The sequence below is a fragment of the Pogona vitticeps genome, chromosome 5 (genome assembly GCF_051106095.1).
Source record: "Pogona vitticeps strain Pit_001003342236 chromosome 5, PviZW2.1, whole genome shotgun sequence".
Taxonomy (NCBI): Eukaryota; Metazoa; Chordata; class Lepidosauria; order Squamata; family Agamidae; genus Pogona; species Pogona vitticeps.
Genome location: NC_135787.1, coordinates 67,840,859 through 67,868,315, shown reverse-complemented (window position 1 = coordinate 67,868,315; position 27,457 = coordinate 67,840,859). Strand labels below are relative to the sequence as shown.

At 40.7% G+C, this 27,457-nt stretch overlaps 1 protein-coding gene and 1 long non-coding RNA gene across 2 annotated transcripts in view; one reads left to right on the top strand and one right to left on the bottom strand.

Moving 5' to 3' along the window:
- The window catches only part of LOC110077007 (rho GTPase-activating protein 7), a 148,278-nt gene extending 127,331 nt beyond the window's left edge, over positions 1 to 20,947 (bottom strand). The window contains exon 1 of the mRNA XM_020789639.3: positions 19,823 to 20,947. Coding sequence (XP_020645298.3) covers positions 19,823 to 19,940 — 118 coding nt within the window. The 5' untranslated portion in view covers positions 19,941 to 20,947. The remainder of the gene's footprint in view (positions 1 to 19,822) is intronic.
- On the top strand, positions 1,594 to 23,363 carry LOC140707528 (uncharacterized). Its single transcript, XR_012087646.2, has 3 exons — positions 1,594 to 13,111; positions 17,566 to 17,728; positions 20,971 to 23,363. It is a non-coding gene; the product is annotated as an uncharacterized LOC140707528 (long non-coding RNA).
- Positions 23,364 to 27,457: the final 4,094 nt, after the last annotated feature.

The following is a 27,457-nucleotide window of genomic DNA, read 5'->3' as shown; positions in this document are numbered from 1 at the left end:
AGCGGCTGTAATTCAGTGGGAAAGCACATGCTTCATAATCTGAATGTCCCAGGCTCAATACCAGGGAGGGTGAGGAAATCATCCTGTCAAACACCCTAGACAGCTTCTGTCAGTCAGTGTTGACAATTTAGGCTAGTCCTCATACTTCTTTACTTGCCACCATCTGTAAAGGGTCAGGACTTGGTTCTGCAAGGAGTGTGAACAGTTCACTTGAGGAAGGACTGAAATTAATCAGGATTTCAGCCTGTGCGCTAACATCTAGCTATGGACCCCAGACAGAACTTCAAAGAGTTAAAGCGGATTAGCCAGAGAAGCTGTCTCGCAACCATTAGCTGCATCAGGTTACATCATGGTTTATGACTCCTGCAAAGGCTTCCTGGTCAGGCATGCTAGATCACCCAGAGCAACTGGACCAGCTGCTGTTAAGCCATCAACCTTTACATCACCTCCAACTGCACAGAAGCCAGGATCAATCTTATGCTAATACTGTAAATAAATGGAACAGAACCATGGGGCAGTGTTGGGACAGACAATCACAACCAGGGGTGACTTACCCACCTTCAGTACTAAGGGGTTCACATATTTACTGAGCAACATATGTCATCTGTATGGCAGGGCATGCTCCAGGGCCCTCAAGAATTTCATAAGGCTGTGCAGAGAACTTTGGGTTCCTGTGACATTTCACATTGCAGATCCCCTAATGTTTTATCACTGGCCATGCTAAGAGGGGCTGATTGGAAATTCTAATCCAAAACATCTATAGGCTAAAGTCCTGTCCTAAAGATGCTTTATTTTCCAAATCACCACTACAAAGCAAAGGAGAGCCCACTCTCCTATATCTATCTGCACATATTAACTAATTTCAAATAAATAATAATACTGACAGTTAATGCCTGTCTTCAGAATGGAAATCTCCTAACTAAGAATTCAGAGTAATACTGCACGTTGCTCCTGTCCACAATCATGTGGAGGATATATTCACTCAAATGCCATAAACTGGGACACTGGGAGGGACGAAGCAGCAGCTGGGGAAGAAGAAGCTGTTGTGGGAGTCTGTGTGTCTGACAGGGTACTACTGTGTGTCAGAGTACCAACCTGAAAGGTTCAGGGGTCTGTTGGTTAGCCAGAACTGATGGGTTCAGGGTCTGTGCTTTAAGTTAAAGGTTCTAGGTGAACCAAACTGTATGCTTGTGTGTGTAAGAATAAGCCACGTTACTTTATTTTATTCACCTGATTGTTTTATTTACCCTGTTTGTATTTAAAATAAACCTTATTCTTTTATTGTTTAAAAATCCATCCCTGGTCTGTGTGACTTATTATAGGGAATGGTTGGTGGCAGCTTAGTAACTGTGTGATAGATCCCAGTAGGTCTGGGTTTGTCACATTGATTGGTTCAAATCCCAGGTAGCCGGCTCAAGGTTGACTCAGCCTTCCATCCTTCCGAGGTCGGTAAAATGAGTACCCAGCTTGCTGGGGGGGCAATGTGTAGCCTGTATAATTAAAATTGTAAACCGCCCGGAGAGTGCTTGTAGCGCTATGGGGCGGTATATAAGTCCAATAAATAAATAAATAAATAAATAAATAAACTCAGAAGTGACAACTATGGATTCTGTGTTGCATCTGGGAATCTTTTTAAAGACCCCTTTGATTCCCTCTGGTGGATTTTGCCCAGAGAAAGGAACTGGTCAATTTATTAAGCATATGGTTTTATTGGAACAGGTTATATTCCAAGAACATTAACTGGCTATGCTTGAGCATTATACTCTTAAACTAGGTTTGGCTTGAGATAGTAATACTTATTTGGATGCAATTGCACTCAATTGAATCACACTCTTTTGGTTTGATGCTTTTTAGGTGAAGTGGCAAATTAAAAAAAAGATACTTGGCAAATTTGTGAAGATGGCCTTGTTTGAGAGTAGATACAGAGGCTGAAATGTACTGAAAGAATGTATCCCAGTGATTTGCAGCAGATTAGCATTTCTCTAACTGTAGTGACAATCAAAACCCTCTGTTTTGCCAATATGATTGCTGCAAAAAAAAATGCTGGTGGTGGGGAAGAGGAGGCCAGGATTAGACTGGATTTTTGTGTAAAAGGTTATGTGAGCATGGTTCTAGCTGCCGATCACAGATTCTAGGGCTGCGCATGATGCTTAGAATCACTCTGTTCCTTGATTCTTGGTACTGTCTATGTCATGTCGCCTGGAGCATAACTTTATATCTGTTTGTTTTTGGTGGATATTTGGATGCTACGAAAACCTGAACTAGACCATGCAAGTTTAATGTTTGCCTCCCTTGCCCCAGACTTAAAAAGTCATATTGGCATAATTTGTGGGGTGGTGGTGGTAAGGAGGGGGAAATCAAGAGATTTACACCCCAGTGGATAGCTCAGTGATTTAGGTATCTGGCTGCAGAGCCAGAGGTTGGGAGTTCTATTTCCCACTGTGCCTCCTGAGAGCAGAGCCAGGCTATGTAGTCATGGGCAAGCTGCACAGTTCCAAGGCGCCCCCAGAAGAAGGGTATAGTAAACCACTTCTGAGATTGCTCTACCTGGAAAACCCTGAAAAAGGATCGCCGTAAGTCAGCTGGCACATGATTATTGTTTATTATGTATGTCTAATCAGACATCAGTCCAGCTAAACTCATCAGTTGTTAAGTCCCAAGTAAGCATGCTAATGAATTAAGAAAACAGTTCACTAAACTGTTTCCCTTCAAATTACTGAGCAAACTTTGTGAAGGTTTTGTTGTAATTAAAGCATTATTTTTCACTAGCGTTATCTTAAATACATCTGCAAATGAAGAATTCTTTTTCTATGGAGAATTTAATCCAGCTGGTAGATATTGAATCTCGGTGGTTAAGAGATCATATCTTGCTGTGATAGTTCAATAAAACAGAAACACACGTGTGCATCACCACCCACGAGGCCACCATTGCAAGTTCATTTAGTCTAGCACCCAAACATGACACAGAGGTGTGACCTATATAATTCCTAAATGCTTCAGAGGGCCTTATTAAACTTGGTGTTGGCCTCAAAGTTCAGACACTTCTGGTTTCAATTTTCAAACATTCTCTTAAAGGGATTTAAAAGTGATGTGATAGTGCGGAAAAAAGGAGGAACATGTGACCCTCCATATGTTGTTGAACTGCATGCAATTCCCATCAAATCTAGCCAACATAGCCAGTGGTGAGAGACAATAGGAGATGCAGTTTAACAGCATCCAGAAGGCCACACATCCCCCTCTCCTGCAATTTCTTATAAGGAAAGTACATTTAAGGTGCTGGCAACATGGCCAGCTAGGGAGACATACCGTGTTTCCCCAAAAATAAAACAGGTTCTTATATCAATCTTTGCTCCAGAAAACACAATAGGGCTTATTTTCAGGGGATGTTTTATTTTTTTCATATACAATAATCTGCATTTATTCAAATACAGTCATGTCATCTTCTTCTGGTTGCTGCACAATGGTGGAGGGCGGCCTTTCACTTAACTAGGATTTATTTTGGGGGTAGGGTTTATATTACAAGCATCTTGAAAAATCATACTAGGGCTTATTCTCAGGTTAGGTCTTATTTTGGGGGGGGGAAGGGTAGGAAGTTTACTACAATCTGTTGTTTGGGAGAGGATGAGGTAGAACCAGTCTATCTATCTATTTTGGAAAATAAGCGGGTTGAAGTTTGCTCCATTCTCTTAGAAACTAAACACTCGTCTTTTGAGTAGGGATGAGAAAATCTGCTTAATGTTCTCCTGTATTTGAATTTTTAAACCTTATTTACCTCTTGTGCTGACAATATAATACAACTCTATTTATTGTCATTGAACGTACATACACTGTATACACATACAATGAAATTCACAAAGAACATTCAGAGACCAGATACAGTGGGGTCTCGACTTACAAACGTAATCCGTATTGGAAGGAAGTTTGTAAGTCGAAAAGTTTGTAAGTCGAATCAGCATTTCCCATAGGAATGCACTGAAAACCAATTAATCTGTTCCGGCTGTTTTTGGTTCTTAGGTTGAGGGGCATTTCCCATAGGAACTAATGCAAAGCTGGTTAATCCGTTCCTAGCACTAGGGGCAGAATTTTTTTCTTTTTGTCCTTTTAACCTAAGATGACTTACCGGTAGGTTAAAAAAAAAGGAAAGAAAAGAGGGAGAGAAGGAGGGAACAGACACCTTTTCAACAGAACACCCTGAAAAGCACATTTTCAGCCAAGACAAGCACCTTCTGGGAAAAACCAAGCACCTTTCAGACAACAGATCACCTTGAAAAGCACCTTTTCAATCAAGACAAGCCAATACAAGCACATTTTGGGGGAAAAGGAGGGAGGGAACACCTTTAAAAATCCAAAAATCAAAAATTTTTAAAAAGCCAAAAAAATAAAAATACAGTCCATACCGCACTGTACCAGGCAATGCCAGCAGTACCAGGCAGTCTGAAGACTGTCTCCCAATCCACTCTCAAAACACTGGGAAGAGAAGGAAGCAGATAAGCACCCTCTTCACTGGCCAACGGTTAACTGAAAGTTCAAATTTCATGCTTTCCCCACCTCAAACACGTTTTTTTTGTTTGTAACATGAATCTAAGTGTGCAAGTTGAGTCAATATTTTTCTATCAGAGTGGTTTGTAAGTCGAAATGTTTGTAACTCGAGCCGTTTGTAAGTCGAGGGTTGACTGTACAGAGAAAGAAAAACACAAGGGTTTTTGTTGTTGTTGTTGTTGTTGTTTAGCAAAACACAAGTCATGCTATGTTTTTGTCCTGATTCTAATTCTGCTGCTGATGAAAAAAAAAAGGCTTGAATCAGAATCCTGTCATATTTTACTACATGTTTTAGGGTAACTGTGCAATCAGCTTTTGCTGTCACCTGACCAGGCATGTGACTTGTTGCACAATAGATTGCACAACCAGAGCAAAATAGAACATGCAAAATAGTACACACTACTTGTCTAATTGCCCTTCAATGCTTGGCAACACCAGCATGTTTCTGGCCCTGCTCAATCTGCTCTCGTGCGGAAGCAAAACAAACAAACAAACAAACACAAATCTCCTAGTCCTTTACAGCTTTTTGGTGGGGTGTCTCAGTGTGTCAAGACACTCTGTCAGAGGTCAAAGGAAATTGTAAGTATTCATGACATCCTTATGCTTGATTGGGTGAGCTCTGAGCTGAGAGTGGTAGCCAAAAAGTACATTTCTCAAACCCTGGAAACATTACATCTGATGTGCAAATAAATGTATAAACACATAACCCCAATTTCTGCCCTATAATCACACTGCAAGAATACATATCTTATGATCTACCTATATCATCTCTCTCCCCCCGCGGGCACAAAGAGACATGCGCACACACGCACATGTACACACACACATACTCTTAAAGAATGCATGCTATGTAAAGAAACTTCCCCTCTTTCTTTACTTATTATCGCCTCCAGGTGTAATTTCAAAGTTGTTATCCTAATAAGTCTTATGCAACTGTTCTCCCTTTTTGTACTTTAACAAAAAATTGTTTTCATCCAAGAACTGGCAGATATTCACCACCACAACAAATAGCATGTTTGGGGTGAGGCCAAGAATACTGCTTCAAGCTAGTTTATCTAACCATCTAATTTATTCTTCCAAATTACTTTTCCTTGTTACAATTATATATATATATAATGTATGTACACACAGTATGTCATTCTAAGTAAGAACAATTGATAATTTTACACTGTTCTGTTGCAAATTAGATGGAGAACACAATTCAGAACCAAGCCATAGGAATTTTGCCAAATACATTTTGAGGAGCACTTCTACTCTAGAACAGCAGATTTTGACTGACATGAGCAAATGAAGGCATATGATTATTTTATTCAGATTTGGTGCTGTAGGACAAAATCCTTTCATTAACAAATAGTAGCTCAGTTACCACTTGCAATCTAACACAAAACACATTCTTACGTAATAGAAAAGGAGATCATAATAGGCTTGGTTCAATGTGTACTGACATAGTGGGTCAGCTGCTAACAGACTAGCGGAATTCTGACAGTTACGAGACGGAGACAGACTAAGCCTCAGTTTGCTAAGCTTATTTTTAAAATAATAATAATAGGATTTAAAGTTCCATGGCAAAACATTTACAAACTGGATGCAACAGTACACCCAGGATGGCGACTCTGATTACACAAAGAGAAGGGGAAAGTAGCTGACACTTTCCCTGTCTAGCAGTGCATGAAAATTGTCAGCAGGAAGAATGCATATTCCTTGCAAAGAAGATTTTGAAATCTAAAACTGCTTTAGATTCCTTCCCATCATTACTTCTTGTCACTGCATGGATGACCAGCTGGTTTACAGTCCCACTTATAAAACTAAGTATCTTCCAGAAGTCTGGATTTCATATCCCATCATTCTTGCAATACCAGTCAGGGCTAAGGGACATGGCATTCTCTGATGATGAGAGTGCCACTGAAAATGGTACAACTATACCATGTTCTGCTTCTCTGCCTTATAATATACTGAGTGACATGACATCATTCTCTGATGGCATGAGACCATGTCACAGTTGTAGCATGATGACATGATATCACACACTTCGTATCACAAGATATCATGAACAGGAGAGAGAGAAAACAAAAGCAGAAATGTTGATTTTGATAGCAGCTCAGTGTTTGCAATAATTTCATTCCAGTTTAAGGCTTACAGGTGTTGTAAAATGATTAGTGTATATGGGGACAGACAGGAGCACAGAACAGATTTCTCCTGGCAGGGATGGCTAAATTGAGTGTTGCCACATTTGTGAGCCTTTTTCTTCTTCTCATTCTTCTCTTACTGAATCCTGAACTTCATCATGATTACTGTGATGTTTGATGTGATAACTATGACCAGTGCTGTTCAGCTGCATACAGAACAGTGTGCAAGGTACCTCAGCCCTCCTGCATCTCCTTCCCCCTCATCACCACCATTTAGTTGACCTTGAAGGAGCAGTTGTAGCAATCTGTATTTTCTGTTTTTTATTATTGTGTGGTCAAAGTTTGGTGCTGAATTTGAATTTGGCTTTCTGAATTTGATGTGTTTTATGAATTCTTGGTCTTTATTCACTCACTGTAGTGTTTCTTTCTTGGTTCTGCTCTCAGTCTAAGAACATCAGAACACTGTGTGTCCAAGCCACACTTCAAGTTCTGATTTTATAGGGACTTTTGCCTATAAAAGCCCACAATACCATGCCATACAGTAGAACCATGAATGCATCACACTAAAAATGTGCATTCTGAAAGTCAGTTTTGAGGATTTTTTTATTACATTCTTTGTCGTACAAAGACAAATTATTGCATAGCGATTCTACTCTTCATTCTACCAAAATCTAAGATACTTACGTATACTGTATTTGTCAACATGGCCTATGCTTTCATTTACATTGCAGCTTTGAGTTAGCCTCTGCTATGAATGAGCAGAGCTTGGAGAATCAGGATGGGGATGAACAGCAGCAAGAATAGATGAAGGAGGACATAGGGACCAAACATACATTATGACTATGGAGCTTCCCAAGCTAGTATAATGGAAATGGAAATATAGGCACTGCTGCAAAGACCCTATAAACCACATTTCAAGTGGGGAGGTAGAAGATAAGAAAGAAGGAACAAGAGATGAATACAAGCAAACTTGATTCTGTTCAATGAGGAATGAGAAATCAAGGGTTAAAGCCAAGGCTTTCTTAGGTTTTAAGCAAAAGATCCTAACAAGAATATGCCAACAAATATGGAAAACAAAACAATGGCCCCCAAACTGTAAACATTCAATACACATTCCAATCCCCAAGAAAGGAGATGCAAAGGAGCACAGTAACTGTAGGATCATTGCTCTGATTTCTCATGAAAGCAAAGTGATGCTCAAGGAGCTGCAATAAAGGCTTTCCCCTTATATGGAGCAAGAAATGCCTGATATTCAAGCTGGATTCTGACAAGGAACACACACTCGAGATCATATGACAAATATCCACTGGCTACTAGAGTGGACCAAAGTATTTCAGAAGAAGAATTGTCTATACTTTAAAGACTACAGCATAGCCTTTAACTGTGTGGATCATGAGAAACTATGGGTTGTTTTGAAACAAATGGGTGTGCCTCAGCACTTGGTTGTCCTTGTGCATAAGCTGTATTGTGGACAAGAAGCTACTATTAGGACACAGTATGGAGAGACAGAATGGTTTCCCTTAGGCAAAGATGTCAGACAAGGGTGCATTTTAGCCCCTTATTTGTTCAACTTATACGCAAAACAGATCATATGAAAAGCTGTGTTAAATTCAGATGAAGGAGTGAAAATTGATGAAATAAGTACCAATAATTTAAGATATATAGATTGAATATGCAGATTTCATCTTACTAGAAGAAAGCAATCATAACTTAAAACGACTTTTAGTGAAAGTGAAAGAATAAAGTGCAAAACAGGATTGCCGTTGAACATCAAGACAGAAATCATGACTACAAAAGAACTGCACAGCTTGAATGTTAAAAATGAAGACACTGAAATAGTGAAACATTTTGTATACCTTGGTTCAATCATCAATCCAAATAGAGGCTGCAGCCAAGAAATTAGAAGGAGACTGAAACAGAAAGGCAACAATGAAGGAAACAGGAAACATAATAATAAGATGTAAATATATGTCCCGGGAGGCCAAGGCCAAGACGATCCAAATTACTGTATTCCCATGAAGCTGGAAGTAAAGAAAACAGAAAAGAAAAATGATTAATTTGAAAGATGGTGCTGGAGGAGAGCTTTGCAGATACCCTGGACCGCCAGAAAGACAGACAAGTGGGTCCTAGACGAGATCAAACCTGAACTAACTTTGGTGGCAAATATTATTATTATTATTTTATTTATTTATATCCCACCTATCTGATCAATAGACCACTCTAGGCGGCTAAATATGATAAAGTAGAGGCTTTCATACTTTGGGCACACCATAAGAAGCAAGATTTTCTGGAACAGACAATAATACTGAGAAAGGCTGAAGGCAGTAGGAGAAAAGGAAGACCAAATAAGAGTTTGATTGACTCTCTAAAAGAAGTCATAAGCTTGAGTTTACAAGAGCTGAACAGGGCTGTTAAGGACAGGACAATCTGGTGATCTTTTATTCATGGGGTCACCATAAGTTGGAAGTGACTTGACCACAGGTAACAACACGGAAATGATGTGGTCATACAAAGGAGGTATTCTGAAAGAGAATTCCAAGTGTTAGGGGCAGCTAGGGAGAGGAAGAAAGCAAACATCTTTAATTGTAGATGAGTTCATAAATTGTTCCTGGAAAACATCTCATAATTCTTCATAGGAATAAATATCTTCTGTATGACATAACCAAAGCAACAGAACAATTGTTAGAATGCAAGTTCTTTGTGCTCTTCTCTTTCCTATGCTTCCTATTGCCTGGGCAGCTTAATATATAATGCTCCATCTCGGATCAAATTACCTAATGTTGCAGCTCCTTTCAATTGATAATAGCAATCCAGTAATTTTTTCCTTATCTTAGAACTGACCTTCCCACAGGCTGAATATCCTGTAGCAGAACTGAAAACATACATGATAACAGGCAGATTTAGCTACTTTTGGGCGTATGCCAAACATTAATTTCACTTCCAACTCCCTTCCAGTAATGCTCATGTGCGAAAGATGTTGGATGCGGCAAACAAAACATAAGAGGCCATGCTGCTTAGAAGTTAATCAAAACATCAATAAGTCATAACATCTGGAAGTCATCATCTAACCAGTGATGTCAGGAAGCTGTCAGAGGCTGGCTCATTTTGTAATGGTTTGTACTAGTTGTGTTGAACAAGGTCTTTCAGTAGGTTGATGTGCAAAATGTTATAGAACTTTCTCTTTGAGAAAGGCTGAAAGATATAACGAACGTCTAAAGTTGTGCCTTTGGGAGTTGGGGGAAAGCACATTATCCTGGCAAACACATGTTCCCAAGCTTAGATTTGCTAAGAGAACACAGACACAGGAATGGAGGCTACATTTGCAGCAAAAGGGATAAAGGTGGTGTTCAGCTCCTCTTGAATCTCCTGGTTTCCCCCTACAGATCACTTATTCAAAATAGCTGTAATCCACATTTTATTTAGCAGAAATATACAACCCAGCTTCCACTATCACTGGCACTATGCTGGTTCAGACATATTGTTAAACCATAATTTAGCTTTATGAGAAAGAGAGCCACAGCAGCCCTCTGGCTATGTTTTCCCTGCCCTCTTCTGGTACAGCCCTGAGTGGTTCAGAAGCTTCAGCACTGGGACTAGATACTGGTTTAAGAAATAGCTTGCTCTGTACAGCTGGTTTCTAGTAGAAGTAGTGTGTGTAGCCTCATCCTCCTTTCCACTGCTAGCAATGGGTAGGTCTTTCTTGTCTTTGTCTCAGGATAGCCCTCACTGCTTCCAACTCCTTGTCCTCATCCTCCTTGACCTCCATAAAGTAGCCATTGACACTGGGACCATGCTGGAGCAGGTGAATAGAATGGTGCTAATGCCATGCCCTGTGTTTCACTACTTCACACAACTGTCTCCTGCAGCCTAATGGCAGGGCTGGCCCTTGGAACACTCGAAGCAAAACAACAGAACACTCCTACACTTATTTTCTCAGGTGTATACCCGTATTTTTCGCTCCATAAGATGCACCTTTCCATAAGACGCACCAATTTCTTAGGAGAAGAAAACAGGAAAATATAATCTGTTTTCTTCGCTCCATAAGACGCACAGACTTTCCACCCCCCTGTTTTGTGGGAAAAAAGTGCGTCTTATGGTGCGAAAAATACGGTATATATGTACCTATGATTGCCCCCCCCCCCAGAAAGCATTATGTAGGAGCATCGTACTTTAAGAATGACACAGATCAATTAGAAAGAGTTCAGAAAAGTGCAACGTAGATGGTAAGCACCAGGGATATGGAAAATAAACTCGATGAGGAAAAGTGGCAGGAATGAGGTATATTTAGCTTGGAGAAAACAATATCCTGTAGCATTCTCAAACAGATTAATAGGGTGTCTATATGGATAACTCTAGGAAATCTCTTAGAAGTAAAAACAATTCAGCAATGTTGAACCAGTTCCCTAATGAGGTATGGGGCTCTCCAGTCCTAGAGTTATTCACACAAAGGCTAGACAATCATCTGAATGACTTGGCTTTGAGGGATCATATTAAAAAGAATAGGAAAAGTTAAAATGGAAGAATATTCTCTCTTTTCCTTCCACCCACCCCATGTTAGGTCCCCACAATCTGGATACTCCTTAACAGCATCTATGATAAAGCAAGTATGTTGACAGTTGCACTGTGGTAGCATGGCATCCAAACACCTCCCGTATCAACCTTGCAATGAGAAGGGCAAGGGTGTTGAAAAAACAACAACATTCCAAGAGCTGAAGATAAACAGCATGAGACTCATGCCATAAGCTCTTGAAAGGAAAAATGTGAAGGAGTACTAGAAGGTTCTGAAGAGTGACAATTGAAAGGGAAGTGACCACCAAGGTTTTATTTCAATATTTTTGTTAAAATATTAGATCTCTACCCAAAACAAAAGCTTGCTGCTTATATACTGCCCCAGTATATAAAGCACTTTCTGGGCAATTTACAATTTAATGATGCAGCCTACACATTGCCTCTACCTCCCCATCCCCCCTGCAAACTGGGTACTCAGTTTACCAGCTTCAGAAGGATGGAAGGCTGAGTCAACCTCAAGCCAGCTACCTGAGCCCAAGATTGAAAGATCATGAGCAGAGTCTTTATTGCAATACTGCAGTTAACCACTGCACTACCCAGTCTCATTGCACCTCTAGTTTCATAATGGATATAGTATTTGGTTTCCTAGCCCCATGCTTTTTCCTAGCCCTCCTGCAAACAGCACTGTTTCTTTGTTGCCCTGGAGGTTGGTCTCCTCCAGGGCTTTTGTTCCTTTTGTTCAACTGCCTTCAAAATGTGCCCTACCTAGTTTCAAAGGAAGGCTTCATACACAGGGAATTCTAAAGTAGGTATAACAATGTAGAAGACTGCATATGTTTTTCTAGTATGTGTGTTTCTGTGCACATTATGAAGAACTTTGGAAAGCTGCCATCTTTTCTCTAATGCTGTGCAACCCTTTAAAAACCAAGTGGCTTGACATCAAACCATAAAAGGATCAGCAGAAGGAAGGAAGGAAGGAAGGAAGGAAGGAAGGAAGGAAGGAAGGAAGGAAGGAAGGAAGGAAGGAAGGAAGGAAGGAAGTGGGGGATGTGGATCACACCATATACATGTGTGGACACTGGCTTTGAATCAATCCACAGTCTACATGTGATCACTAAAACCAAAATGAAATGGAAGAGGGACTGTGAATCAAAATGCAGCAGAACATTCAGCTTCTCAGTGTAGTTGTAGCCTTAATCTAGCAACTACTGCTGAGAGCATGAAGTAAAATGGCCATACAGTATCTTTGTATTACATCTTGTCTGTTCGCCTCAGTGACAGCTCAATTGGTATGAGCAAAACAGTTCCATGTTAAGAAGAGTTAGGAAACTACCTCTACTGAGTTAGATAATTGTTATATCTACTTAAGGACTGCCTGTGCTGACTGCCACATGGGGCTGGACCCCAGATCAGTCTATTCAAGAGTTGGGTTTTAGATATAAACCCTTCTCCTTGCTAACATATGTCTACAAAAGTCATTGAGTTTAAACTTCAACCAAAGAAATTACAAACCACCATTTAGAAAATTAAAGTTTCCAAAAGGAATTTGGTAAAGAGGCAACAGAGGAATCTGGAAAAGGTCTGGAACTTAACATGAACACAAAAACTGGCATGACCTGACACCAGCAGTAACAACAAGAAGAGTTAAATATTTTAGTTATCTTTCACAACCTTTTAGAGCTAGGTTCAAGGAGAGGCAACTTGTTTACCAACAATTGGCATGTGGGAAATGTTTGCACTGAATGACTGTTTTCATACTTAATGTTGCAATCACGTTTGCCACAGTGACACAAGTGTTTGCTAAGGAAAACCAACAAATATGAAATGGTGATCTCTCTCTCTCTCTCTCTCTCTCTCAAAAGATACTTTCTCCAAGGATCCAGGGCCTACCACAAATTACTGGTGCATATTTCTTGACTTTCTCCAAGGATATGGAGGTAAGTGTGTCCTTTTGCACACTTTACAACACCTAACAACAGTACTAGTGGACCAAACAGAATTACTTCTGGGATAGGAACTAACTCTGAACTCTCCCTGGCACAAGCACACACAGTGTTGCTCATATGAGAACTGTAACAAGGATAGGAATCCACCCCTCCCACCTCTGCCAAACAGAAAGTTCTCATTTCAAAAGAAAGCAATTGTAGGGGGAGAGAAGGTGATGCAAATTTCTTGGTAGGTCTTTGTTTGAAGAGCTGTGATAAATTCCAAGATGTTGCTTGGGGAGGGGTTTCACCCCCCACAAACTCTTTCTATACTGCTCAACCCACCTTAATTTTGTCTGGCGTAAGCAACAACTATACCATGAAACTTTGAGACAAAGCCTGAGGAAGATGGATTACCACTGAAAATTAGCTACTTAATTTTTTTCAGCTATCCAATAAAGGTATCTCCAGCTTCTGCATTTGTATTGTTGTTGTCCTTTGTTTTAAAAGGAACACAACCTTTTACAGATTTTTTTTTTCATCTTGTTAAGGAGTTTGACAATCTGTCAGTCTCATTCCTGGTGTTCTTGTCCTGTGCCAGATGCAGATTTGGGTTGTGAGACTTTCACTTCCACATCCTGCATGGAAATGTGTACACCTTTTTGTGCATATTTATTTAAAATGTACAGTTATTTAAAAAATATGCCTTTGTGCTACTTCATGCATTTTTATGCATTTTCTCCCTCTGGTGAAAACATGGTTGTGAATATTTCAGAAATACTGTATATGCATTTTAGATATGGCCATTTTTCAAACAGATGAATGATTCTACAGTATGTGCATATGGCATATGCTGATACACATGGCAAACATTGGAAAGGTATAGATTTCTAATCAAGATGCAATTTGTCCCACTGCCTGCCATGGGAGATGCCTATTTTGATAGAGAAATGTGAATCTAGTTAATTTCATGTCCGTGCCTTATCTTGTTTCTCTGCCCTATGGTGATTGAATTACAACTTTGAGAAGAATATTACCTTGCTATCTTTCTGCTCAGAAAACACTATCAGTTTCTAACACTTTGGACTTTTATTCTTGCTTCCATCCATTGATACCACTAAGTTTTAATAAGACCACGAAGCACTTAATATTTATCAGTCAAAGAAATACTCAGAAGCAGGTCCCCTTTCTCCCACTTCATTTTAGAGGCATCTGTCTGAAGTAACATTCTCATTGTATCCTGTAAAATATAATATAATATTTGTGGCACTTCAAGGCCCCAAGGAAACATGACATCAAAATGTATGATCTACCAGTGTTTTCATTCGTTCAAACAGTTGACAAGGATCAGACCAGGGCAGCAGAACTGAGGAGCAACACTGCTCCATTTTCCTGATCGGATGACCTCCCAATGAACTTTCATTTGCCCAATGGAAGGGGAAAAATAATTTTCTGTATGGCCTCTGTATGCTTTTCCTTTCGGGGCAAACAGTTTCACAGTGCCATACATAGGGGGAGTAGGAGGAGACTGGACTGGGAAAATAGTGTGTGTGTGTGTGTGTGTGGGGGGAAGGTTCCACATTCTTAGTGGAATTCCCTTGATCTCTTTCTCATCTATCTCCTTTTAAGCCTTAAAAAAACCTCCAGGCTATTTGATGACAGATTTTCCAGCATCTCATTTACTTTGGCTTTGAGTGTGCAAACTAATATTAAGAACCTTTTTTCTCCAATGTATTTTTTGGAACAAACATGTAAATACTCTGATCACTAATGCAGGAAGCAGCCATTTTAATTTAAAGATATGTGTCTGTTTATGTTCAGTGAACCAGAGAACATGTGTTTTCCTCTCACTGCAATGAAAGGTACTCTCAGAATACTGCATGGAGACTTAAAGAAAGTTTCTGTTCCAGATCAACAAGGATTTGTAGTCTTTTTGTCTTGGCCTCTCCCATCCCCTTGAGCATGGTAAAAATTATGGAATCTTTATGTACATCCAGTTGGATGTATTGGAGTGTTTGTAAGGCTTTGTTTTGCTTCTAGCATGCACCCCTCACTGATCTTTCTGTGTCTCATCAATTTGCGGTATCTACTGACCTCCACTACATATTTTCCCACCCTCTCCCTTCTATTCCTTTCTGTTCCTAGACATAACTGCTATTGGCATTACTCTGTCTCCATGTCACTTCCTGAATACCCACAATTCTTTTTCTGGAGGTTCACTGGATAAAGAAAAGGGAAAGGTGATTGGGGTGGTAGAAAGTTTGGTATTCATCAGAGATGGCTAGCATTTTCTGTAACTGGGCACAGAAAGTAAGCACCAACGTAAGCTCGGTTCCTCCTCTGCAGCATTGGGAGAAGAATAAAACAGAGGAATTCACGTATGAACCGATCACAAATCTTCCACTCTCTTCCCTTTGAAGAACTGGGTATTTAACAGGACACAGTCTTAGTTCAGCAAAAGGGGATTACCCATACCTAGGCAAAGGGATATGCACTTAATTACTTAAACTTAGTTACTACTACTATTATTCTTAATATTATTGATCTATTAGGCAGAGTCACATAGAATACAGAGAAATGAATGACAGGGAGAATTTCACCTACAGAGACAGACAAAAGACGGGAAAATTTGGAAAGGGGGAAATGCTGGTAAGGAAAGGAGCATCATCAATCATGTTGTCATAATTTTGAACCCAAGATGATATGCCCACTTGAGCAGTAAAACAAAGCAGATTTAGCAAACACATGAGGATGTGCTGAAGAGAACATCATGGAAAAATTTTGGGTTGGCTGCATTTTAACTGGATGAAAAAACTTGAAGAGGCACTGGCAATTGATGGAGGGGTGAGACAAGCTATGTGTCATATGGAAAGCTGAAAGTAACCAGAAAAGATAAAGCTTATTACCGGTGCTGTGTGGTATGGCACAACACTCATTTGGTTTCCTGTGAGTCTGGGGAAACTTAGGTTCAAATTGGTACTTGGCCACAGAACTCAAGGGAGTGACCACCTCTTAACTGAACTTTCCTGACATGGATGTTATGAGGATACAAATTCCATGTACAGTCCTCGAGAGGTGAAAGGTCACACCACTCACATTAATGTAATCCATGTTCTTCCTGATATTGCTTAGCAAAATTCTGGAGACAATTTTCCAGAAAAGACTTCTATATATGGTTTTTAAAAAAATATTTAAATGCATGTGCCCCACTAGATGATACAATATGGTTAGTTCACCTTTGCAGCCCAAGCACCTAGATCATTGGCTGACTCTGGAAAATAAAAAGCTCACTGCTTTTAAGTCCTCTTACATCTAATCTCTAAATGAAGGGGGTGGAGTGGGGTGAAAGAAAAAAGAAAAGCCTGCGACTGATCATAAATGTTGGCTATCGAGAATATAAACATGTCCAGTCTTATCAGTATATTTTAAGAGCTTTCTGTCGGAGAGGGACCTCGGTTTCATGCTAGGAATGTAAGAATCTCAAATAATATAATTAGCAAAGGTGTTTGCATCTGATATTTCTCTGCCTTAATTTTTTTAAGGGTGGGAGGAGAAATATATAGACAGTGACACTTGTTATGCTTTGATAAAGCTCCCATGTTTCATAAGTATGGCAAAGCTCAAGCTCAAATGGCTATTATATATCTTTTTTTCTGTGTGAATTACTGAGTGGAAAGCAAGAAGCCAGATGTGCTTTGTAGAAGCGGTAGATGGTGTTCTTGGAGGCTAGGCAGATAATGCCTGGAAACTGTTGACATAAGGGGCAGGTTAAGCTGAGTTGTGAACAGAACAGCTTTACTTGGGCATATCGCAAGAGGATCTCCAAGCGGGGAGAATTAAAGGAGGTGGGTGGGGGAGAAGGTGGAGGGCACTGGATAAAAGAACATACCACAGAAGTACCTAACCATCTATCAAATATGTCTACCTCTTTTCTGCATCTTCATCTTTGATCTTCTTAACCTAACAGCAAAGATTAAATGCTGCCAGATGTAGTTTTTAAACCATGCTTGCTTACTCATGATTTCTATGACTCAGCGACAACAAAATCTTAGCCCCTCCCTCCCAAATAACTGGCCTCCAAGTACTGCCCTTCCCAGTCAAGCATGCTATACAACAATTTCCAGCACAAGCAGCCAATTTGGCTGAAGGTATTTTGGGGATGATGGGCGTTGTATTCCGCCATGTTTAACCGGTTGTTAAATGAGGAACAGCTTCTCTCTCACAATGCTGATATGACATTGATTTTGCCATGACAAGTTTATTTCCTGGGAGCAAGAGGCACAGAGTACAATATATTCCTACACTGAATTAGAAAGGACACCAAAACACAGGAAAATGAGAAGTATTCTCTTCTGGTGCTTTTGGTACCAAGTGGCTGATGCAACAGTTTCACTCCAAATGTCCTGTGCTGTAAAGTAGTTTAGTAATTCTCAACCTTATTCACATTTGTGACTTTTTTTCCTCAGCCCTGCAACATTTTCTTTGTCACAGTAGCAGTGATGATGGGGTGTGTCTTTTTCCAAATGTTGGGTTACTGAAGATGTCATGGCTTTTCTTCTTGTCTCAGAAAATAAAATAAACATCTAGTCTGCAAGTTGTGAAGACATATGGAAGAAAGTGGAAATAAAGGTACAGCCTAACAGATGGTGTGTCTACATTTTAAATTATTTCAGTTTTGTAGGAATGGAATTGTCCTGAATCCCTTCCACACCAAGAATTGTTGTAAGCCGCCCAGAGACCTTTGGGTAGAGTGGGCGGCATATAAATTAAATAAATAAATAAATAAATAAATAAATAAATAAATAAATAAATAAATAAATAAATAAATAAATAAATAAATAAACCCAGGGAATCATTTTATGTAGGTTGTTGCAAATTGTCCATTAAATAATCCTCAGCTGCCTATTGGTTAATAGAGAACTACAGTTCTCAAGACTGATAGTAAAGAGAGGCAATGATTTTGTAATTGATTTTAAATATTCGGTGTAGGAAAGGACTGCATTCAGATCTTGAACAGGTTTTTAGAGAGGTCCAGGCTGAATGTACAAAGCATTCCACAAGTTCAGGTTTTTGAAAAGAACAATCCCTTTGGGATGGAAAAAAAAACCAAAGAAAAATAAATGGTTCCACCCACTTTCTTTGTTTGGTCCTTAGAGGACAGAGGTTGCTGTCCTCTGAAGATGCCAGCCACAGAGACTGGCGAAACGTTAGGAAGAACAACCTTCAGAACATGGCCAAAGAGCCCGAAAAACCCAGAAGAACCGTTCCACCCACTACTGGCATGGGATAGACCATCCCCTTTAACTAATTTTTTCTCCAGCCATGTGAGGACAAAAAAGCTTCCTGAACCACATTTTTAGGGTAAATATAGTTTCGAATACTTGGGCAGGCAATCAGCAAGTCTTTTCCTACCCCTGGAAGGGATTCTGCTTGCAAAGGATTCTGTTCACATCTGCAACACTTTTTTTGGAGAGGGGATATGCAACTTATCTCTATACGCCAGTCATATATATAAAGCAGATTGTTCTGTGCACACAAACCAAAGAGGAAGCCTCTCTGAACACAGCAGGATAGCTCCTGATTCAAGCTGTCTGGGATGGTGGCATCAGTGGTGACATATTCTCAGAAAAGGGAAACTTCTTGTTCTTCTTCTTCTTCCTCCCCTGCTCCTCCTCCTTGGATTACAGCTTCCAGAACACCCACCCAGCAAGCCCAGCGGCCTCAGTGGCTGAGTCCTGGAAACAGGAAACCATAAAAAGAGAAACTTTCCCCATCTCTGAACACTCTTAGATGACATTGCATTGCCCCTGGCACCTTCCAGATTTGATGTACTACGAAGTGCATTTCTCTGGGTTCCAGTTATGACTCATTCCTACAGTACATAGGCACTACATATCTCTCCAATGAGAGCATGGCTCAGCAAAATTGCAAACAAATGGTTCCAATCGGCACACCCATTTCCCAATCATCCTCGGTAAACCTAAATAATAAAGTCTGCAACCTTACAATACAAGGGGAGTCTCTAGGCCCACAACTATGGGTGAGACCATGCCTGTCTCCCATTAAAGGGCTTTTTAATTTTATCTTTTTGAGAAAAACAGCTTGGCATGCATACAACAAAATAAAGCAAAATTATGAAGATTCTCTTATTCAAAGTACACAAAAAACTGGCTTCCCTATTTCGAAGTCCTGCAAGCCAAAAAGTAAAGAAAATTTGGGCTGTCATATTCTATGACTCATGTTTGCATTCTGAACTGTTTAGGGCTATCGTAAACAACATGGGTCTGGATTGTAAAGCAGGAATAACCTTCTGGGGTGGGAAGAAATGTTCAGCAGTTTCTTACCTCACTGCCAAAACAAGTGAGTCTCCTGTTTGGCAAGGAAATGGCCCAGAAGGCAACAAGCCACAGAAGCAAATCATTTCAATAAGAGACAGAAGCTTGACCTCCCTGTAAGATCAAACTGCTTCAACTGACTTTGCTACGAGAACACCAGAGATTAAATTCCATGCTTACACATTTCAAAATCAAATGAAATTTCTTATGAAGAATGGAAGCTGTTGACTCATGCATCCTTACAAAAAGCAATTGATAAGACACCAGCATACAGAGAACGAGGAAATATCACAGGGGTGATGTTCTCACCCCCGGTCAATAGCACCTTCACTAATCATGAATGTTTCCCCTTGAAAAACTAAAAATAGTTTTCATGTCACCTCCTCACCTGCCAGGCGTCGGTCTCTTGTGGTTTTCCAGATAGCATCCAGAGCTCGGGTTGTGGAGTTTTTGATATGATCACTGAAGGATCTTCTTAGAGGGGCCCTCACTGAGGGGTGATCCATGATGCCGAGAAAGAAACGTCACATCCACGAGACAAAAAGAAAAACATCACTCTAGCCTGGTCTTGGGAGCAAGGGGTGTCCTTTGCCAGATTGCCCCTCTGCAAGGTGGCTCGTTCGGTGGAAAAAACACTGCCATCAGCACACTCTCTCTCTGTCTCCCTCTCCCTCTCCCTCCTTCTCTCTCTCTGCCCCCACCTCACCTCAAGATTCAGGCATTGCAGTTCTTCTCCTCCCTGCAGACACACGGGGAAGCTGAGATTGCAGGCAACCTACTGGCAAGCTGCCAGACCGGAGGGCTGCTGCTGCCGCTGCTGCTATTGCCCACCACATCTGGGAAAGCTTATCAATGAGCTAACGATGACACTCTCATTTAGATCTGTGGAGTGTCAGCAGCAGAGGGATTGGTAAAGGTCTCAGGCATCCTGGTTCAGTGCAGTCAAGAACACTGGGCTTGTTAGATTCTGCAAAGCTCCTTCCCTCCACCTCTCTGCTTTTTGTTTTTAAAAAAGGCAACATGCCTTTGCTTAAGCTGACACTTCAGGTGATCTGTCATTTTCAAGAGAAGAGGAGCACTCAAAGAAAACAGAGATAGGAACCTGCCTTTTCCCTGATAGGGCGTATTTGTTTTCCTTCCAAGGGTCTTTCCCCTCCCCTCTCTGCCTTACACATACTTCTAATTCCTTCAAAAGGTTCTGTAAGCTTAGAGCTTGTTATGAAGAAATCAATGGGGCTTGGAGTGCTTAATTTCTTCCGCTCCTAATTTGTAAGATAAGAGAGGCAATGGAGTTCCCTGAACACTGTGCGGTCCTGGGTGTTTATGACAGTTTATGGAGACCCTCAGAGGTCTCTTTGCTAATTTCCATTGCATTAGTCTACAGACAAAATATAGAGATATATTTGTACTACATCTCCCCATGAGATATTTGGCAGTAATAGCTGCTGAGGGCTGAAATGGGTCTGTGAAAGAACCTCATGTGGATATCTTTGACTGCATTCCCAGATTTAAAAAAAAACTTCTCTTTATTTCCAGATCCAGAGAATGTGGACTCTAAAAAGAATGGACGCATGTTCAGAGGCTATGTTGTCATTATTACTTCACACATATAAGGACCAAACATTGTTTCAAAGCATACAGTGTTTATGTCATGACTAGAGTAAGTTAAGCCTCCAGAGCCATATTGTCTGTAATGACAGAGAACTACAGATGATGGAATTTACTCTGTGTAGCCTCAGAGTGAAAAAGATGTGTGCCATAAGTGGACATTCACATCCCTATGTGTTTGTCAGTCTTTTTGAGTGCAAAACCTAGGGGACACTGGCATACCTCCCTTCACTGCTGGAAGGGTAGGTTCTGAAAAGGCCAAGATGAGCCCAGCTTGCTTATGATCTTGTGAGGGTTGCAGGATGCTGTGCTAAGTAGATTGGGCAAGCCTCAGTTCTTGGTGGTCCCTCATACAGGGGAGGAACAGAGAATCAAGAGTCAAGCTGAGAAAGACAGAATGGCAAAGAGAAATAGAAGGAGTAGTGTAGGGTGGCCATGCATCCTAGTTTAGCAAAAAGAGTTCTTCCTTTCGAAGGGCTTCTGGAGGACAATTCTCCTTTTGAAGGTGTTCTTCATTTGAACGCCGCTCCAGTATGGTTCTGATTTAAAAATTGGAGAATCACAAAGGGAAAAATCAGGATTCTTGTGGCCCAGCCTCAGTGAACATCTCACCAGCTATCTCAGCAGACATAAAATTGTTTTCCCAATTAAATGAGAGGCAGTGTAATTCTATTTAATTTATGGGAAACTCTTCTGATTTTGCATCTGTACCTAATGCACATGGTCAGGTTGGATGGAAATCTGTGGCAAGAACCCAACTGCAAAATTATGTCGGCGTAATTCCATCGACAGACATTTCAGCTGTGCTTGGCCATGATTGGAGTAGTCAGCATAGGGATTTGCTGGCACAAATATCCACACTGCCTGCTTAACTTGCTCCAATTTGTAGCCAAAATTTAGGCTGATGGACTTCTACATGTGGGCTTTTAAGTATTAAGATTCTCTTTTTGTCCTCCTTTTTTGATGATGCATAACTGGCTGCCCAGTGGCAAAGAAAGAGAAAGGAGAGGCCGTTGAAGGTGTGGATCCAGCAGATTAACAGTCAATTCAACACCCACTTTCAAAAACATCTGCATGAGCCACTGACCTATAGAAAAGCAAAGGTTGCGCCCTTGAATACAAAGCGAAATGTGCTGCTTATATCTCTCTCCATAGGAGTTAAAACACTCTCTGGGCAGTTTACTAGTTTATTATGCAGGCTACACATTGTCCCCCACCCAGCCAGCAAGTTGGGTACTCATTTTACCAACATTGGAAGGATAGAAGGCTGAGTAAGCCTAGAACACGCTACCTAGAATTGAACCCCATGTTATGAGCACAGTTTTGGCTGCAGTACAGCAGTTTAACCACTGCTCCACAAGGCTCTCTGACTAGCCAATTGTCCTTTTTTTCTGTGGGGCAATGCAATTAAAAAGCCCTACACCCACCCCTCAGTTAGAGCCAAATGAGATTTGATAACAGCACTGCTACAATGATGATTACGGTACAGTACTTGCATTTCCAGAAAATGTTATTCACAAGGATATGGAACTTTTTGAATCTGGACTACAAGGCTGGTCGAGGGGTACAGTATTTACTCTTTTTCCTGACTGACATCCCACTGTTTACCTTGTCAGAGAAACCTTACAGGTGACCAAAGCATAAGTAAAGGTGAAACACAAAATTAACTCCAGCAAAATTTTGAACTGGGATGTTCCTCTTGTAGATATCCATGTCTGCATTTATAAATAAGATAAAAAATAATAGTGTAGTTGGTTCCACTCCTACAGTGAGACTATCTGTCCTATGCATACGTGTACAGTATCTCTTCTCTATGGAAAAGTTACTTTTTGGACTACAATTCTGATGCCCCCTAGATAACATGGCCATTAAAAGTTGTACTCAAAAAAGTAACTTTTTCAAGCTCCACAGTTCTCCTTTCCTCCCTATGGCAAGGAGAAGTTTTAAAAAGAAGTGTATCCGTTTATTACAGACTCACTGTGAAAATTAAAGTAGCGCCTATCAACCACTGAGCCATTGGGCTTGTTATGTGTACAGTCCTTCAGAGTTATCATTTGGAAATATCTCTTGTTTTTAGTTTGGCCGAATCTCAAGTCAAGGATCAAAAGGACTCAAAGGTCAATGTAGAGAGAAAAAGCCAAATATTTACTGTATTGATTAGGTCCCAAATCCAGTTTTCTGTGACAACAGTATTAATAGTAGAGATGACTTACTGTATTTTTTTAAAATAATGTTCTTAAAGTGACAGTAGCAGTAGGTACACCATGTCTATGTAACAATGTACACTAGCTCAGAAGCTCCAAAGATTTATCATCATATATACTAACAGTGAATTGTCTCAGTGGATATCCTTATGCAGCTAAAATAGCACTGCCTAGAGACAAGAAGGGGACATCAGGAGGCTCAGAAATGTGAAACTTTGCTTCTTGGGACTACATTTCCCAGAATCCCACAGTGGCTGTGAGAACTTCAGTTCAGGAAATTAAAGTTTCTTAATCTATGCAAACATGCAAGAATAGTAAAACCAAAAGCACTTGGACAGAAGAATTCCATACTGCAGATAATTGTAGCTGATCCCATTGGTTTGGAGCATAATCCTCAAGCCTTGAAATCATTACATTTGATTGATGTGGGCATCTGATTGACTTAGGGTTCACTGATTCAAAGAGAAACAGAAGTATTTACAGGGGTGGAGGGTGACAGGTATGAGTTGTACTTAAAAATAAAAAAGCCCCAAACTCTCTACATTTAGGGTTGATTTCACACACACACACGCACGCACGCACGCACGCACGCACGCACGCACGCACGCACGCACGCACGCACGCACACGCGCACACGCACACGCACACGCACACACACGTTAAACACTTCCACTATCTGTCATGACCAACTTCAGCATCATGTGTTGGCTCAAATGTGTAACTCAGATCACACACATCTTCTTCCTTCAATTTGCATCTCAAATCATTCATTCTGGTCAGTTCACTCTTCAGCAAGGCAGCTTTGATACATTCCTGTCTGGCAAATATAAGTGCATTTGGGCACTGGAGAAAGAATCACAGAGCAAGAAGAGAATTCAGTTCTTCAAAAGGCCACTGATTTATGAATGTGGAATATTGTGCCTCTGTATCAATGATTTGAAATGGCCTAATGCTGCTGTATAATATCATGCCTGCACTGCCTGCAGGGGAAACGATGCAAAGCTTTACATGTCAAAGGGAATCCTGAATGTTCACAACATCAATGGCAGCGATCAAGATAGTCTACATCAACGATTCTCAACCCCCCCCCCCTTTTTTTTTGGTCATGGCCATAAACACAATGTAAAAGGAATACTATATAGGCCAAATCAGGATTGTATAAATCACATAGTGGTGGTTTGTGAAGAACTATTTACAGTCTGTGGCCCCCTTAAAATGTGTCAGGGGCCCCATGGGGCCATTGACAATGGTTGATCTACAGGATACTCTCTGGTGCTCACTACCATTCATAAAGTCACACACACACAAGGGGAAATCCTAGAAGCTGACTCCTTTTTTCATCAGTTGATCACTTCTCACCCAAACATAAAGCAATTGTCAGGGCTGTTTTTCGACAAGTGTGAATGGTAGTGAGAAAAAGAGGGTATCCTGTAGACCATCTTGACTGTTGCCATTGTTACTGTCAACATTCAGGCTGTCTTTTGTCTCTCCCCAATGTCATCTGCTAGTCCCACCACATCCTCCCAGACAACACTCCTCTGGGTTGCCACTTCAAAGGAGGCCTGGAAGTTTTCTATGAAGATTCAGGCCTTCTTCATGGTGACACTGACTCTGGTAATAGCTTCCCGTGGAGCTATGACTGGCCTCCTCCCTGCTAACATTTAGAAGGCAGCTCAAAACACTGCTTTTTAGGGAGGCCTTCCACAATGACCCTGATTAATGCTACACCTCTTGCCCTACTCTTATAGAGATAATGTGCTTTCGGTGCCATTGGTTTTAATTTTTTGACTGTTTTAACTCTTTTATTGTTTAGTTATATGTTTATTGTTATATGTTTATTTTATTATGTAGGAACCACCCAGAATAGTGCAGTGCACTAACTGGGCAGTATACAAATCAAATCAATCAATGTAAAGCTTGGCATTCTTTTCCTGCTGGCAATGAACTAAAACAGTGTCACTTTTTAAAAAATCACAGCCCGAAAACCCTTTGCCCAAACTTCCCCAGATTGGCACAGAGCGAGAGCAGATTGTCTGCTACATTCATGCCAAATCTGGCATTGATCCAAAGTTCAGTTTCAAAGTTGTAAATTTTGGGGGGCTGCTCCCATTTTTAGAATTGCCTTGTAGAATGTTGATTTGCTCTGCCACCACAATAACATCACTGCACTTTTGTGCAGTGATGATATATTGTTATGAGTCAGGTTATACCCAACTGCAGTAAAGAGGTGGGTGCCATGTGTCCACCAAAATACAGGCCATGTGTGCCACAGAGAGCAGGCAGGCTGCAGAAACAAAATGCTGTAAAATAGTGTGTGGAAAAATTACTTTTGCCGGCTGTGGTTGCCTGACATAGATCTTCTGATTATGAAATAATGAGAGATGGGGTATGTGTTACGTGTAACAGAAACCTCAGAGGAGCTATAAGCTACAGTATTCCTTCTCACTGTCCATTTCCTCAGTTAATACTATTCTTCATCTAAACAGAACATGTAGATTCATATGATATTTTCATGTCTCACTAAGCCAAAGCAGGCTATGCTCTCTCTCCCACCCTGCCCACTGTTGCTGTCCAGAAGTCTTCAACAAGCTGATCCCAAAGATATAAAAGAGAGAATGTGTACAGAAAAGCACCTCCTCTCATTGCTATAAGCCCCTGCAGTAAAGAAAAGAATTTACAACACTCCATTCCTTGCGCTCCTGTTCAAGCACACACACACACCCATCTTTGAGCATCATATGAATCCTTGTACATGATGCACACTGAAGGCTTTAGTTTCCTAATCAACCATATGCAAACACAAGAGATCCTCAGTCGCTTCAGTCCTAAATACAATGCATTATTGTTAATGTTATTGGGGAAAATATTGAGATTATCCCATTTGCATTATATTGTGATGATTCCTAAGCCTGCTGTAAGCTTTGGTTTGTTTTTGTTTTCAAAGCCTCTGCTGTCTCCAAACAAACCTGTGTTCTTCTTAGCAAAATGTTCCAACCCACAATTATTCCATGTGCTCCACCTGGACAGATGCTATAAATGCCTTTTGTTGTGTCTGTTAAACCCTCAATGGTAGATTGATGCGAGGCACAGAATAATTCAGTTAATGCCATTTTGAAACTACCCACCAACACACACAGGTAGAGGGTGGGGGAGGACCTCAGTTACCTTCTACACTCCCTGTTGGCTGTCATGATGCCATTTTGATTCACTGCCAAGCCAAATTATTACCATCCATTCTCCACCCTTCCTGCACAGCAGTCCACTGAAAAAAGCCCATGTTTTGTATATTGTAAGTGTTCTACTGGATGGTTGTCTAACTTGGATGCACAGCCTAAATCAGTGGTTCTTAACCTTTTTGAAAGAAACGCCCCCTTGAGCCATTGAGGAAGTTATCATCGCCCCCCTCCCCGCGGTGATGATATCTTTTATTTATTTATTTATTTATTTATTTATTTATTTATTTATTTATTTATTTATTTATTTATTTATTTATTTATGACCCTTAAATCCAATGACCCCTGAAAACAAAATTAAATTCCAAGAAAATGAAATGCCCCCCAAAAAGTAACATTTAATGATTTAGTTGCAAGTGAATTTTAAGACGCAAGATGAAATATAAAAAGGGCATAAAAACAAATGCAGGAACTAAAATTTCAAGATAAAAAGTCTGAAACTAAATTAAAATTGTAGGAAAATATATATTCATGCACACTGTAAAACGGCTGCAGCCATCTTCACAGGTTTGGCTTGCTCCAGCGCCCCCCTACCGCCCCCCTTCTGCTCCAGCGCCCCCACGCCGCCCCTTTTCGTTCTACCACCTCCCCTGAAAAATGAAATCACCCCCTGGGGGGCATTATCGCCCACGTTAAGAACCACTGGCCTAAATCATGCTAGAGCAACACAGTTGCATCTCTTGGGGTGAAGAGGAAAAGGACAACAAATTACAGCCAGACCCAGGAAAACATCCATTCCAGCTTTAAAATCTATTGGGCCTCTACTCTCCAGCCTACTTCTTTTGCCTGGCTCACCGGTGGCCTCACCTGCTGCTCTCATGTAATTAGTCTTAAGCCTTCCTCAAACAATTAGCACCGCTTTGCCTTGCCCAAATTGCTGGCAGTTGCTTTTGAAGTTGCAGGCATTAATGAGAGGAAATGGGGCATTTACTAAAAACTGGTGCCACGGCTCAAGATAGGGCCTTGGAGCAGGAAGGA